This window comes from Juglans regia, chromosome 1 (genome assembly GCF_001411555.2).
Source record: "Juglans regia cultivar Chandler chromosome 1, Walnut 2.0, whole genome shotgun sequence".
NCBI lineage: Eukaryota > Viridiplantae > Streptophyta > Magnoliopsida > Fagales > Juglandaceae > Juglans > Juglans regia.
Genome location: NC_049901.1, coordinates 7,296,166 through 7,310,978, shown reverse-complemented (window position 1 = coordinate 7,310,978; position 14,813 = coordinate 7,296,166). Strand labels below are relative to the sequence as shown.

At 35.1% G+C, this 14,813-nt stretch overlaps 1 protein-coding gene across 1 annotated transcript; it reads left to right on the top strand.

The window, feature by feature from the left end:
* The first annotated feature begins 4,285 nt into the window (after positions 1-4,285).
* Positions 4,286-10,175, top strand: LOC109016345 (protein FAR1-RELATED SEQUENCE 5-like). Its single transcript, XM_035686833.1, has 6 exons — positions 4,286-4,646; positions 6,844-8,771; positions 8,867-8,941; positions 9,046-9,099; positions 9,196-9,255; positions 10,104-10,175. The coding sequence occupies exons 1-6, from the start codon at positions 4,286-4,288 to the stop codon at positions 10,173-10,175; spliced, it is 2,550 nt and encodes an 849-aa protein (XP_035542726.1).
* The last annotated feature ends 4,638 nt before the right edge of the window (positions 10,176-14,813 follow it).

Sequence of the window (14,813 nt, the reverse complement as noted above, 5' to 3'; positions counted from 1 at the left end):
TTTTTTTGTGTTTTATCAAAGACTATTTCCGGCGACTTATTGTTGCAGGAAATAGCTTTTCCTTTTTCAAAGACCATTTCCCTCGAAAAGTCTCTCCCAAGTAGTTGCTAATTCTTTTTGGCAGCAAATTAAATTTCGTTGCAAACACTATTAGCGGCGATTTAATGTGTATCTGCGACAATGTTGTGACGATGCGGATACCTTTTCGCAACGATTTCTATAGAAATTGTAATGAGCAATTGCGGCACTTTTTTGGACTATTTACGGAAAAAAAAAAAAAGGCTAAAAATATGAACTTTGACGATTTTTTGCTTTCATTGGTTCAACTTAAAAGTGAATAAACACTAGCAACCAACGTGTAACGAATTTAAAATTGACAAAAAAGACCAAATGCGACTATTTCAACCACTTTTTGCGACGAAAAGCGGGGTTGTAAAATGTCATTTTTCTTGTAATGAATTTGAGTAATTTGATGTGTTTAAATTTTTTAAACAAATTATATCACGGTTGTATCCCTATAGTACTTTACCTTACTTCAATTCAAATCGATAGCAGTAGTACTATTAGTATAATTTTTTTTTTTTTTCCCGAAAAGAAATACCAAAGATTTGAGCGTGTCGTCGGGTTTTTGTCTCTAAGCAACAGCTTGCACTTTGTCTATACGCATCAATATTTGTTTGTTTGTTTGTTTGAATTTTTTCTTCCGGGTAATACGTAGACGCATAATTTTTGTTCACTTGTAAGAGAGCTATACTTTTCTTCCAGTCCGACAAAGAAAAAGAAAAGACTTATCGTGGATGCAAAATTGACTGCCAGATTAGGCACTTGAGATCAAAAATAAAAGGAAAAGATTCGCTGATCATGATCATGACAAGTCAGTCGTGACTCATCATGACCCACCTACAAACGCGTGAATAGATCAAGATTCTGAGTTTGTGGACGATAAAAGTACTCACCATTGAGTCCAAAAGATATAATGCATCTCTCATGAGTACATCAGATAATCAAGTCCTGTTGATCACTTCAAATATCACTTCTAAGGTATAATGTTTAGATCATCCAAAAAAGAAAAAAAAAAAACTTTATTATATAACTCGATGTAGTACTTTATATTGTAAAACATTTTTTTAAATATTCAATACTACTTTAATTATCTTCTAAATTATAGGCTTGCTTAGTTAATCTCATAAATATGGACAGTTCTATCTATATAGAATTTAGTTCACAGTACTCCTTCGTATAGACAAGGATAAAGTCTCCATTTTAAAAAATTAAATTAAATTAAATTGTTAGGTGACATTTAAAATCTGAGGTTAATATATTAAAGACGTAAATTTTTATTATTGTTAGCACATAATTATATTCCGTGGTGATTAATTATATATATGACAACTTCTGATCACTCTGGATTATAACTTTGGGCCTCGATCACTTTTTGCTAATTATAAGTTAACTGACAGATTTCAGGTCCCCAATTTAATTCATAAGAGCTTGGGATTTATATGCTTTTTGTGAACCTAATTTTTCTTCTAAAAAACGTCATTTTCATCTCAAAAAACTATAGATCGAGTACTCTTTAATTTGGTTTTTCCCCCTTTCACATCACAAGGCTTGCGCGTATTTCAAAGTAGATACAGCTTTTTTTTTCTTCATTTATATCCTGTATCAAACATGCCAATTAACGAAGTTTCATGGAAAATTCGTATTCGAAAATGCCAAAGACTCTCCAGTTCATTGCCAGGTCTTCCAAGAAAATGATTATTCCGTATCATTTTCAGTAGCGACGCTCAGTACGCTACCCTTCTTCTGAAAATAATTTTAGAGGCCATTGTTTAAAAGAAAATATTTTAACTACAAATTGATTATAAAAAATAAATTTATAAATTGATATAATTTGATGTGACACGTCAAATCGTAAGATTATTTTTATTAAGAGTAGATCTAATAGATTCTAAAAATTATGTCAATTTGTCACGTATTTATTTTATGTAATTTATTTGTATCTATAATAATTCTATTGTTCAAATGACAAGGATGATTAAAATGATTATTCTTTTTATTTTCATATATAATTTCAAGAAGAATCTTAATTTTTTCCGGTACTTTGAAATGATCAACTTTTCCATTAATTTAGATAAGTTCAACCTAGTTTACTTACTAGAATACGTAACGCGTGTTCCTCAATGTTTACCAGACGAATAAAAGGTCATCGACAAAAGGTTAAACTACCAAGACTTTAGCTTTATTTTTGTGGGCCTACGATATGAATTTAAATCAAAAAACAAAAATCTTTGCAGCTAGCTTTTCCTTTTGCTTCAATAAAGTAGATCAGTCTCGAGCAAGATTTAGTTAGTGGGAATAAAGCACAGTGCACAAACATGAAATAAAGGTCTTTAATAATGTGTGGGATTCTTTAATTAAGACTGCCAATTTCTTTTTAAACAAGTGGAGAACTTAATAGAAGGATACTGATCCTGTGAAGAGAAATGATGGGGTGCCTATTAAATGGAGTAGGCCTTTGCTTGATGTTTATAGTTATCTCGATTATTATCTCCAGATCAACAACGTCGAGTATGTCAGTTTCAGGGCATCCAAGCGTTTCTGCCGAGAACAACACGAACCAGCAGCTATATAATAATGGGACCAACAGTGTAGGAGAAGAAGAAGAAGAAGATCATGAGTACTTGAATGCAGATCATCATGAAAAGGGTAAACATGATGTTGTTCGAGGGTCCACGTATCAACGAGGCATATCGTATGGAGCTCTTCAGAGACCTCCGGTTTGTGATGCGAATATGTATGGCAACTGCATAGTGCGCGTCAGTCCACACCATCGACCCTGTACCTATTTTACTCGATGCTGCCGTCACCGTACTCGTCGCTATATCTCATGAGATCGATCGATGTTGATCAGTTGCGAAAATGATGCATAATCTCCCCCTTAATTTATATGGTCAGTCTTTGTGTAACTACGTGTACGTATCTGTGTTTTCAAACTTGTTTACTTGTCTTAATTATGCATCATGTGTGGAGCGTACGTGTGAAAGATGTGAAATTAATGGGAAAATTCACATGCTGAATAACTTATATATGAATTAAGGTGCTGCATGCACGAGACCTTTGGGCTCAATCGATCAGTTCGATTTTTGTAGATTTGTTTTCTTGCTACTAAAGGTCATATATAGCAATAATACTGCAAGTTTAGAGATCAAATGAGCAATAAGGATGACTATTTTCTCTTAAAAAATGAGGACAGAACCTTAATTTTATTAATAAACGTACCCTCGCTTCATTGTGACAGAGAAATACCTTTACATTCTTCTCACCGAGAAACAGGTCACTCTATTAATTTCTTCCTTTTAGCATCACCATTAACGAAGAAGGTGTGACAGACTGATCATCGAAAGAGTTACAAATTTTAAGAAAAGATAAATTAAAAATAAAAGTAAAATTTTGTATGATAGAAATGAAATTAAGAAGTCTCCTGATCGTCATCCCTTTTTGAACCTCTAGGTGCAGGTGGCTGCAGGGCCACACCAAATGGCAAATGCGCTACCTAATCTTGTCGTCACTAAGCAATTACTTGAATTCATGGCCAACACATGATTATCGGATAAGGCAATTATGTCATATTGTTTTACATGGATAGCCCAGCCACCACGCACCTTTGTCGTTTGGACTTCGATGGGGAGAGGACTGAGGAGAGCGTCTTCCTTTACATTGCATTTTTATCTATCTTTAACTATTTTATTATACAAAATCGTGCGTTAAATATTTTATGATTTAAATTATAAAAATTTGTTATTGATAGAAATTTTACAATTTTATATTATAAGAACTAATTAAGTTTTTGTTAGTAAAATTATATAATTTTCACGACTGTTCAATTTCTAAGAAAAAACATAGTCCAAAGATTTATTAATTTCAAATTAAATTAAAGAGCAAACGGAAGAAATCTCAATCAAGCTGGACCCTTGCAGCACATGTGATGATTCGGCCAAAATCGCTAAAATACTGCAATATCTCGATCCAAGACGTACGAAAAGAATAGGAAGACAAAACAATATTATTCGGTCGACAAAGACTACGCTCCAGTACTGCTGGAAACACGTTTTGAGTTACTTGCTGGTCAGGCGGCGAAACAACCGGGGAGTCGTTCCAATCAAATTACAGCCTTTCATTCATAATCCGGTTCTGCTTTTTTAGCGAAGGAATATTCTTCCCATTTATATAGCTAGCTAGTCCCCCCGGAACATAGGCACGAGCTCAAACAACAAACGAAAAGATGGGAAAAGAATCGAAGAGATCGTTGCAACTTGGAGTAGTGATATTGTTTTTTGCCGTAATACCGAGCATGATTGAGTCCGGTGTAGTCCCTGATCATGACAGAAATACAAGTACTGGATGCGATGCTTCGGTTGGAGAATGCAGCCGAGAATTAGCAGAGCAGCTCGATGACTACCAAGTATATCCAGGACCAGAACCCGGACCGTACTACTTCGACTACTACTACTATTCTAGCGAATATGTAGCATACAGATCTCTCTTCCAGCCACCAGTCTGTAGTGGAATAAGATATGGCAACTGCATAGTCCCTGTGCGTGGACGGACGCGAGCTTGCTCCACTTACGACCGATGCCAACGCGGTATCCCCGGCTGATCAGGCCATCCCTGAAATCACAAGCAAGCAAACAAACACAGCTAGGCGGTCTCGATCTATATTTTTGTCATTTTGATCAAAATAATGAATTAAAATAATGTGTTTAATTTGTATCTTTACTTTATACGAAGACTGAAGCGCCTAGCTATCCTCTCGCACTCCCTATTTATATAGAGCTTATCCCTCGAGATGTACGTATCATATTAACCCCCAAAAAAACTAAGGAAAATCTAAGAAGACTGCCAATTCCCCGCTTCCGCCGCCTATCCACGATTAATACCTAATTTCTTTATAAATTCATACGCCAAGGCCTATAATAGTACCCAATTAATATTATAAATGTATATTATATATTATATTTTCTGCAATGTTATTGTTACAATTCTCAACCTTTATATCATTCTCAGTACTGGCGCCCTTGCTTATTTTTTAATTCATTATTTTCGTGGTTCTAATGTTTCACTCATGTGATATACTAAATAATAGTACCCAATTATTATATATAAAATGAAATTTAACATGATTATTTTCTAATTTTGGCAATAGATTTTTATTTCTAATTTCCTCTTACTTTAATTTCTATCTTTTTCACGAAGCAAAAACCATCGTACTCTCCTTCTTTTTCGCTCACTTAATTATGAATTAACGTCAATAGATATTGGAGCCCGTAGAAAATCCATGTGATGTGATGTAATGTGCCTCATCAATCCTAGAATATATACTTCGTCAGCTTCAATAATTTTGAAATCAAAAGTATATTGGGAACAATTCTGCTACAGGTACCCGTCTTCGAGTACCCGTAGCGGAATCGCTGACGTGGCTAATGCCACGTAGCCACGTCAGCGGTTATTAATTATATTAAAAAAAAAAAATTGGGCGGAAAGGCCTCGTTTCAGAGCGCCATTTGATTTGAGAAACCATTTTTGCGAGCTGTGGGTTCATCGTTCTCCATCTGGATCCGAAACCATTTTGCGCTGAAAGGGAAAATCCGTTCGTCGATCTTCATCGCGTTCAAGTGAGTGTAGTCGGACCCAGAAACCATCTTCTGCTCTGAGAAAAAGAAAAGCAGGTTCGTCTTCTTCGTCGTGTTGGACCTCTGGTTTCTGGTTTTTTTTTTTTTTCTTCATCTTTGGCATCACCGGCTCCATCACCGTCAACTGGAACTGGTATTCCTCTTGGGTGTCTGAAGAAACGACACCCAATGATGCACAGTGGGTATGGGCTTGCTCTGTCTCAAGAAATGGTAGTCTGAACAACAGCCGATCTTCTTCTTTCTTCTTTATCATAAATAAATAGAACACCTACGGAGATTGAATGTAATGTGGGTATTTGTTATAAATTTTTTTGTCACATTCCTGGATATGGGTTTTCATATTCATTATTTTTTTGTAGTAGATGTGTTTGTTGTTATGCCATGCTTATGGACGCACAGCCATTAACTTCTTCCTATTGTCTGGTTAAGTCTTGTATGATTATTGGTCCTTAGCTTTAATGCTGTAGAATTTCAAGGGACGCAATTCATATTCTAAGTTCACAATGTAATCCGATCACACAGCCATCAATCATATATTTTGATGAAGCTTGTGTTTTAGTGTTTAGTTTTGTGCTATTTCGAAGAACGGATGATGTATCAAACGAAAACTTTAGAAAAGGAGTGGGTGATGAAATAGACGTCCTTTTTAGTTTCAGAAGCCTTTCTGCAATGAGATTTTGTATTTGTTTTTTTATCATATTTGGGTGCAGGACTTTTGATTTGCATCCACTGGATTAAGATCGCTATCATATACTAACTATCTCTGGAAATAATTCGCTATTCCAGAAAACCTTGGCTCTAATATTGATTTGCCCACTACTGCTCCACAGAAAAATAAAAGAAAAAAAGAAGCAATGAAGCATTGATGTAACATGTTTTCAGTCTTTGATTTCCATTTTTTTGCGAATAATTCATTTTCCCCCGTTATGTAACATGTGAGAAATCAAGCTGCAATGGGCTACTTGTTATCACGTACTTTGTTACCATGTTTTTACCCTTTTCCAAACTCATCTTTTGTACTGAGCTCATTCTTTTCTATGGAATTGATGTTTTAAAGCAACACGTATGGTCAGTTAAGTGTAAATAAATCCTTTTAGCTAATAGTTTAGCGGGGCTTTATGTACTTCCAACTTTATTTTTTTGGAATTAGTTGGTTGGAAGGCTCGGAATAGGACATTGAATGTCGCTAGACCACGTCCAACAGGAAAGACAGAATGTAAGGCAAAGATTAATGCCTTAAAAGTTGATGGAAAGTTCCGGTTGACAACAGTGAATAATACCCATAACCATGACCTTAGTCCAAATAAGGCTCGCTTCTTTCGATGTAATAGAGAAGTGAGTGACTCTGTAAAAAGAGTCCTAGATATAAACGATATGGCTGGTATTCGAATGAATAAGAGTTTCGGATCTCTCGTCGTTGGCGCTGGTGGATTCGAGAACCTCCCATTTTTAGAAAAGGATTGTCGTAATTATATCGACAAGGCAAGACATCTAAGGATTGGTAAAGGTGGTGCAGGAGCGCTTCAAGAGTATTTTTGTAGGATGCAGTACAAAAATCCTGGTTTCTTTGCACTGATGGATTTGGATGATGAGGGGAGGTTAAGGAATGTCTTCTGGGCAGACCCTCGTAGTAGGGCAGCCTACCAATACTTCGGTGATGTGGTGACATTCGACACTACATACCTGACGAATAGGTATGGGATGCCCTTTGCACCATTTGTTGGTGTAAACCACCATGGGCAATCAATTCTGTTGGGAGCAGGGTTGATTTCCAGTGAGGATACAGAGACTTTTGTTTGGTTATTCCAGACGTGGTTGAAGTGTATGGATGGTATCGCTCCAAAAGCTATTATCACCGATCAAGACAAGGCGATGAAAAATGCAATAGCTATTGTTTTTCCTGAAAGCCGACATCGACTGTGTTTGTGGCATATACTGAAAAAAGTGCCCGAGAAGTTGTCCTCCTATGCTTCGTACAAAAGTGGGATGAAGAATGCATTGATGAAATGTGTGTATGACACGCATACCATTGACGAGTTTGAGAAATCTTGGGATGAGTTAATCGATACGTACCGCTTGCATGATAATGTCTGGCTGAAAAGTTTATACACTGAGCGTGAGTATTGGGTGCCGGCATTCTTGAAGGACTGTTTTTGGGCTGGGATGAGTACAACGCAACGCAGTGAGAGCATGAATGCTTTTTTCGATGGTTACATTCATGCTAAGACAAACTTGAAAGAGTTTGTCGATCAGTTTGATAGTGCGTTGAAAAAAAAAATTGAGAGTGAAAATAACGCGGACTTCTACTCATTTAGCGTTACCATTCCTTGCATATCTAGATCTCCTCTGGAGAAGAGATTTCAAGAGTTGTACACAAATGCTAAATTTAGGGAAGTTCAGATGCAACTTACCGGCATTATCGATTTGGATCCAGAGTTACTTAAGAGGGATGGTGCAGTAAAGACCTATCAGGTAGAGGATGAAGTTCGTGTGGAAGAGTTCAGTAAGTTGGTTACGTTTTCTGTGGACTTCAATGAGGAAGATGCAGATGCTAAGTGTTCATGTGGTTTATTTCAGATGAGAGGTATACTGTGTCGGCACATTCTCGCTGTATTTAAGTGTAACGGGAGAAAATCCCTGCCAGAGAAGTACATTTTAGACCGATGGAGGAAGGATATCAAAAGGAGATACACGTTAATCGATAGCAGCTATGATGCAGGGGATCAGCGGCCAGATGCTTGCAGATATTCTAGTCTATTAAAAGTCTGTTATCAAATGATTACTTATGCAGCGGGTTCAAAAAAACATACTAAGGATGCCACACATAAGTTACATGCAATGATTGAATTATATAGTGAGAATCAAGAACCTCCATCAATTACTCTCACTGGTTCTAATGTTGGTTGTACTCAAAATGACACACTCACTGTGGGTAGTTCAAAACAAGTGCTCAGTCCATTGGTTGTCAGAGGGAAAGGCAGACCCCCATCTCTTCGGAGAGCATCCAAGATGGAGAAAGAGATGCGGAAACTTAAAGGAAAGACAAAGAAAGCACCAGTAAACCGGAAACGTAAACAGGTGAATATTATTTTAGCTTTAAAAATATATTTGTTTCGGGGCTATTTTATTACATGCAAAAACTTACGTTCTTGCCAATGCTACTTGTTTATTAGAGAGATGGAGGAGATACACCAGTGCCAGACACATGCAGGAATTTATTTGGCCCATCAGTGTTAGATGTTTCCAATGTTGGTTATGTGCAATTATATTACTTTTGTTATATTTATACTTGAAATGTTATATTTATGTTTTTATTTGATTTTCATGTTTTTTTTTGTTTGTTTATCTCCAGCTTGTTCAAGACAAATCAGCTGTTGTCATTGATGGAACCCAGATTGGACAAACAGTGGGTGGGAGTCAAGAAAGTGTAATACTTCTTAACTTTTCATATGTCAATAGTAATATTGACATATTTCTAATCTACCATCATGAATCCTTACAGGTTCAATTTGGGTTGGATGGATCACAACCTAAACAACTTGGATTAGATGATTCACAATTGGTTCAACCGTGGTTGGCGAGCCCAAGGAACTAATTCCAGGTACTACGAGCTAAGGATATAGATAAAGTAATAAATCATCCGTGTTACAACATCATATGGAATCTGCTTTTGTTAGATTATTGTGTCGGGGTACATTAGTGTGGGGGTTGTCTTTGATCAAACTTGGTAGATGACAATAGCTCAAGTGAGTGGCAGTTTTAGTGGCGGTAGTTGCAGTACTACAAAACAATAGAATTTTATAGCATTAAAGTAAGTTTCTTCTATTTTGGAAATTCTAAAACTATTATAATGGTAGAAAATCATTTTATCTAATTATATATATATATATGATTTTACTCTCTTAAAAATATATAACAAAACTCTATATTTATTTAATGTTGAAAGATTAATATTTTATAAATTAAAGTTGAATTTATATTTTAATTATCTATTTTAAGTTAATTAATTAGCTAATAACCTTTCACATGAATTACTGTATTACTGATTTTAAAATTTGTAGTTGATAGTATAATAATAAACCACATTTCAAAGTAGAAAGTTCAGCAAAATGTTTATCCCATGACCCAGATGGCAAGAAAAATTCTAAACAAACTTACCATCATGATTTTTAATTATGACCCCGCAATTAGCTAAGCCAGGATTCCTGGCCTTTTCAATTAACTCCATCAATACTCAGCTTAAATTTACAGATGGAAGATACCATTTAACTAATATTAAAGGCTTAAGAACTCTTATTGTTTGTAATCTTTGTACATCTCAAATATATTAATTCCTTTATTTTTATCATGTGGTTTATCTTCTATATCAATTATATTAATTCCTTTATTTTTATCTTACTTCACATGCAGGAAACATTGGGGTTTATTGGTAGAAACATTGGTGAAGGATGTTCAAGAGCTGGAAATGATGTGATGGATTAGTCATGTTTTTGTTTCTTGGTAGAAACTTTAATTGGGGTTTTTGGAAATCTTGACAAAAGATACAAGATTGATGGCAATCTCATGTTGGTTGTTTTTTTGTAAGTTGTACATGTAATTTTTTTGGAAATCTTGACAAAAGATACAAGATTGATGGCAATCTCATGTTGGTTGTTTTTTTGTAAGTTGTAAATGTAATTTTTTTGGAAATCTTGACAAAAGATACAAGATTGAATGGCAATCTCATGTTGGTTGTTTTTTTGTAAGTTGTAAATGTAATTTTTTTGGAAATCTTGACAAAAGATACAAGATTGAATGGTTTTTTGTGTAGTTGGAACAAATCATAACATTATTTTGAATTATTTTAGTGGGTTGATTATTTTAGTACCTACTGGTATTTTAGTTGGTTGAATTATTTACTGGGTTAGAGAAGTTAGTACCTACTGGTATGCAGTTACATGTATGCAGTTACACGCATACTTACAGGTATGCAGTTACACGCATACTAAGCCAAAGCTACGGCTTCTTACACGCAGTTACAGGGCATACACGCATACACGCATGCTAAGCCAAAGCTACGGCTTTGTCCAATTATCCAAAAAAAAATTAAAATCACACGGAGTGTGCTTTGGTTGGCTCATCCCTTTTGTGTGCAGCTGTCAACTTTGTCCAATTATCCAAAAAAAAATTAAAATTAAATTAAATATACACTATATACAATCAGACTAAAATACTCAAGTGTGCCCTAACTCCATAGTCCGAACAATGCTTTGTCGGTTTGAGCGAAACTGGAGTAGTTTTGACTATATCCATTGGGAGAAAATCAGTTGAAGGATATTGGTTATTTTTCCTCAAAGCAGGCACACTGGTGAATCATATAAATCTCCAGTCTGTGACAGTTACAGCAACCATCTACTATTTGGTTACATAAAATTTTTGTTTTGACCAAACTTTCATAAGAAAACCACGTAATGTGCAAACTGACATTCTAATCACATAAGAATATCCATGCAATATGCATTCATAGTTGTAAGAAATTATAGCACAGCAAGTCCATCCTTCAACTCTGCCGCTGCGTTACCACAAACTTATGCATCAACCAAACAATCCAGGCATCCTATGAGCCAAATTTCCCAACCCAAATTTATTGTGGCCAAGAATATAACATAAATGTCAATAAACAATTACATAAACGGGAACAAAACATAGACTCAAACCAAAATCAACAACTAGAGTTCAAATAGAATTGCTTAATTTCAGATGCAAGTATGTTTTTGAAGAACATAGAAAAAAAAATGCAATTAGACTATACAATCATACTAAGTTCTAACATCACCAACCAACATATAAACAACTTAAATATACATAGCAACTAACTTCTAACACTATTTGTAAGTTTATCACTTATTTACAAGACAAGTAACATGCTACAACAAATGCGGCAGCCCAATACATCCGGAGTAGTGTGCGTGAGCGTCTGATTTCAGCTTCGCGTACAATAAGCGCCAACTCCTTCTTCACAACCTCTTCATTTCTATTGGATAGCGCCATCTCTCTCATCTCGATGTCATCCGCTCTCCTCCGGAGATCAACTTTGCTCTTTTCGATATCGTCAAGTATCTTCTCCAACTCTTTCTTCGCTCTTAACAGTTCATTGTGAGTTTCTCTTAGATCGGACTTTCTGTATTGATCCTCCTCTACCCACTTAAAATACTTACAATATGGTAATCCCTAATTATTTTAAACATATTTGAGAAACATGTTAGATGCACATAATATTTAAATTTTTTATTAAACATGAATGTAGTTACCTTTGTGTTGTAGTTAGGACACCCTAAGAAGGGTCGTCCTGGATTTCTTGTAGTAGATGAGTATCTTAGTTGGGCTTCAATTTCACAGAAGCATAATAGTTGACCCGAACTTCGTTTACCAGAAGATGAAGAAAAGTCCGTTGTGGATGATGAGATATTCTTAAACTTAAGGTGAATAAGAAACAAAAGGAAAATGGACAATCAAGAACTTTGAGAAACTTTCAGCATCTTCTTTAAAAGACTATCAACTATCAAGACAATTTAAAGTCTCCACACATTTAAACTAAACAAATCTTACTCTCCAAACATTTAATAAGATATTCTACATGTTGGACCTTACAAATAATTAAAGTCTTCCTCTTCCCATCATAACCTAGATTCCTTAACCACCAAAACCTAGATTTAATTTGGTATCATTTGCTCCTATATGTGAGACGAGACAAACAAAGGATGGCATGTTCAAAATCTGAGACATGATATTTTGGTGAATATCAATCACACAATGCTTATGAAAACAACACACAAACCCATCCTAGTAACATTGTAACACGTCTTGCAAAAGAAATTATATAGTCAAGATAAAACACAACTAAGAACAGATGACCGAATTAAATTATTCCTTGATACTCCTCAATCTAAGTTTGAAAATTTAGTGTATAATTTAAAACCATAATAAAGATATGACATAACATCTATTACTTATCATCCAGAAAAACAATCCTAGTAACATTGTAACACATGTACAAATAAAGAAATGATTAGTCAAGATAAAAGTCTCAATCTAAGAACAGATGAAAGAGACAGAAAAATTCTGCTCGTACATCCATGGCAATATCCAGAAACAGCACACACAATCCTTCACCTCGTCTCGTCCTTTTTCAATCCCCCAATGCTTTCAATGTTTTTGGGATCCAGAACATTTATTTCCTTTTTGATTTTCCTACCAAAATAAAGATCATACCTAAGTGAAAATGCCTTCATTTTAGTTTTGTTTTTTTTAGATCAATCATGCCTACTGCTACTAAAACTGAAGGAGACAAGATTTCTCAACCACGGTAAATGAACAATCAAGAAATGATATACGAAAAAAAAAAAACAGAGTATTTATATTTTTCTGCTCGATTAGGACTAGGGTTTCGAATCTACAAGTATTTCGAAATAATTTGTAATTTCGAGTCTAAATCAAGTGCTATTTCAAAATCCACAAGAATGTCGAGATCTCCCATTATGGTTAGGGTTAGGGTTCGGGTTAGGGAAAGTTTTAGGGTTAGGATTTTCAGTTATTCAAGATGAATGTGTACTCACGGATTTGGTGATTTTGGAAAAATCGAAATCATCTATTAAAAGCTGAAACAAAATTATTGGGAGATTCGGTTGTGGTCATGCGAATAGATAGATGACAATCAAGATGACAAAGAGAGTACCTCCCTTTGTGTATCGTCTTCCTGCACGTCGGTGGGGACGTCGCTCAACTGAGCTGAAGAAGATGACCACCCTCCGTGTTTCGTCGTCTTCATTGCTTGCTTGGGAAGGTTCCCATGTTCCGTGCGGGATTCCATGGGTTTCGTGGCTGAACTGAAACTAGGGGAGGTCGGGAGGTCGTCTTCGGGTTTGAAACGGCTTTGTCGCCTCGATGGTCTTGCCAATTTGAACGAGCGTGAAGGATTATTAAAACGAAACCGCACCGTTTTAATAATCCCACGTGGACTCCCGGGTACGCGGTGGGTACCCCGCGTGTACAAGTAGCATTTTTGTATTGGGAAATGCTTTGGGTCCTGAATTCGGGATCGGTCCCGAATTCGGGATCCAAAGTGTGTCTCGAATGTTTTTTTTTTTTTTATTGAATGATTAAAAAAATATTTTTTAATGATATTGTAATTTTTTTACTTTTTTAAAAAATATTTATGATGATTAAAAAAATACATAAAAAATAAACAAAAAAAATAAAATGCCTATTCGGGACACAAAATGGGTCCCGAATTCGGGACCCATAGCAGTGCCCAAGTATATTATTTGCTGCACTCGAGTTAATTATATGGATATCGCGAAGATACCGGAACAAGAAAACGTAGGATGATGAAACATGTATTGAAACTTAAATTCAAAAACAGCATTTTTGTTTCTTCATCTATTCAGAAATGGACGATGCTACAGCTCCCATTGAAGCTATAGTATGTGTTTTCATATATTTTTATGTTTTTTTTAAAGTAGTTTTTTATATAGATTTTTTTAATATTTTTAAAAAATAAAATAAATTTAGAATATCATTAAAAACACTTCCTTAATTAGAAAGTAAAAATAAAATAAAATATTTTTTATTTTACTTCGTGATTAAGAAAGTATTTTTTAATAATATTTTGAATTTTTTATTTTTTAAAAATATTTAAAATTATTAAAAAAATCTATATAAAAAATAACTTAAAAAAATACATATAAAAAACACATACTAAAGCTCCCTGGCATTATTCATGCAGAAATATTTCTAATCTCTCTTTCTTTCCTTTTTTTTTTTTATTTTTTCCCTTTCTCTTTTTTCACTGGAATCCGATTAGACTAATTACGGGCCACACGCCAAGATTATTAATCCCTTCGTCGTCTGGATAAGTTTCCCAGCTTCTATATTGATTATTTTCGAGACTGTAGTCTTCACTGGATTCCGACCCTTTAAACTTCATGCTTCAAATTGATGTTTCTTACTTTAAAAATTCTTAACCCAAATGTCCTAATGTCCTTTTGGTAACTTTGTCGTAATTAATGTCTTGTAGTGAAGGACTAAAAGCGGGTAAATGATTTCCTCTCACGGAGGTTCCTGGGGTAGAGGTTTCTCTCT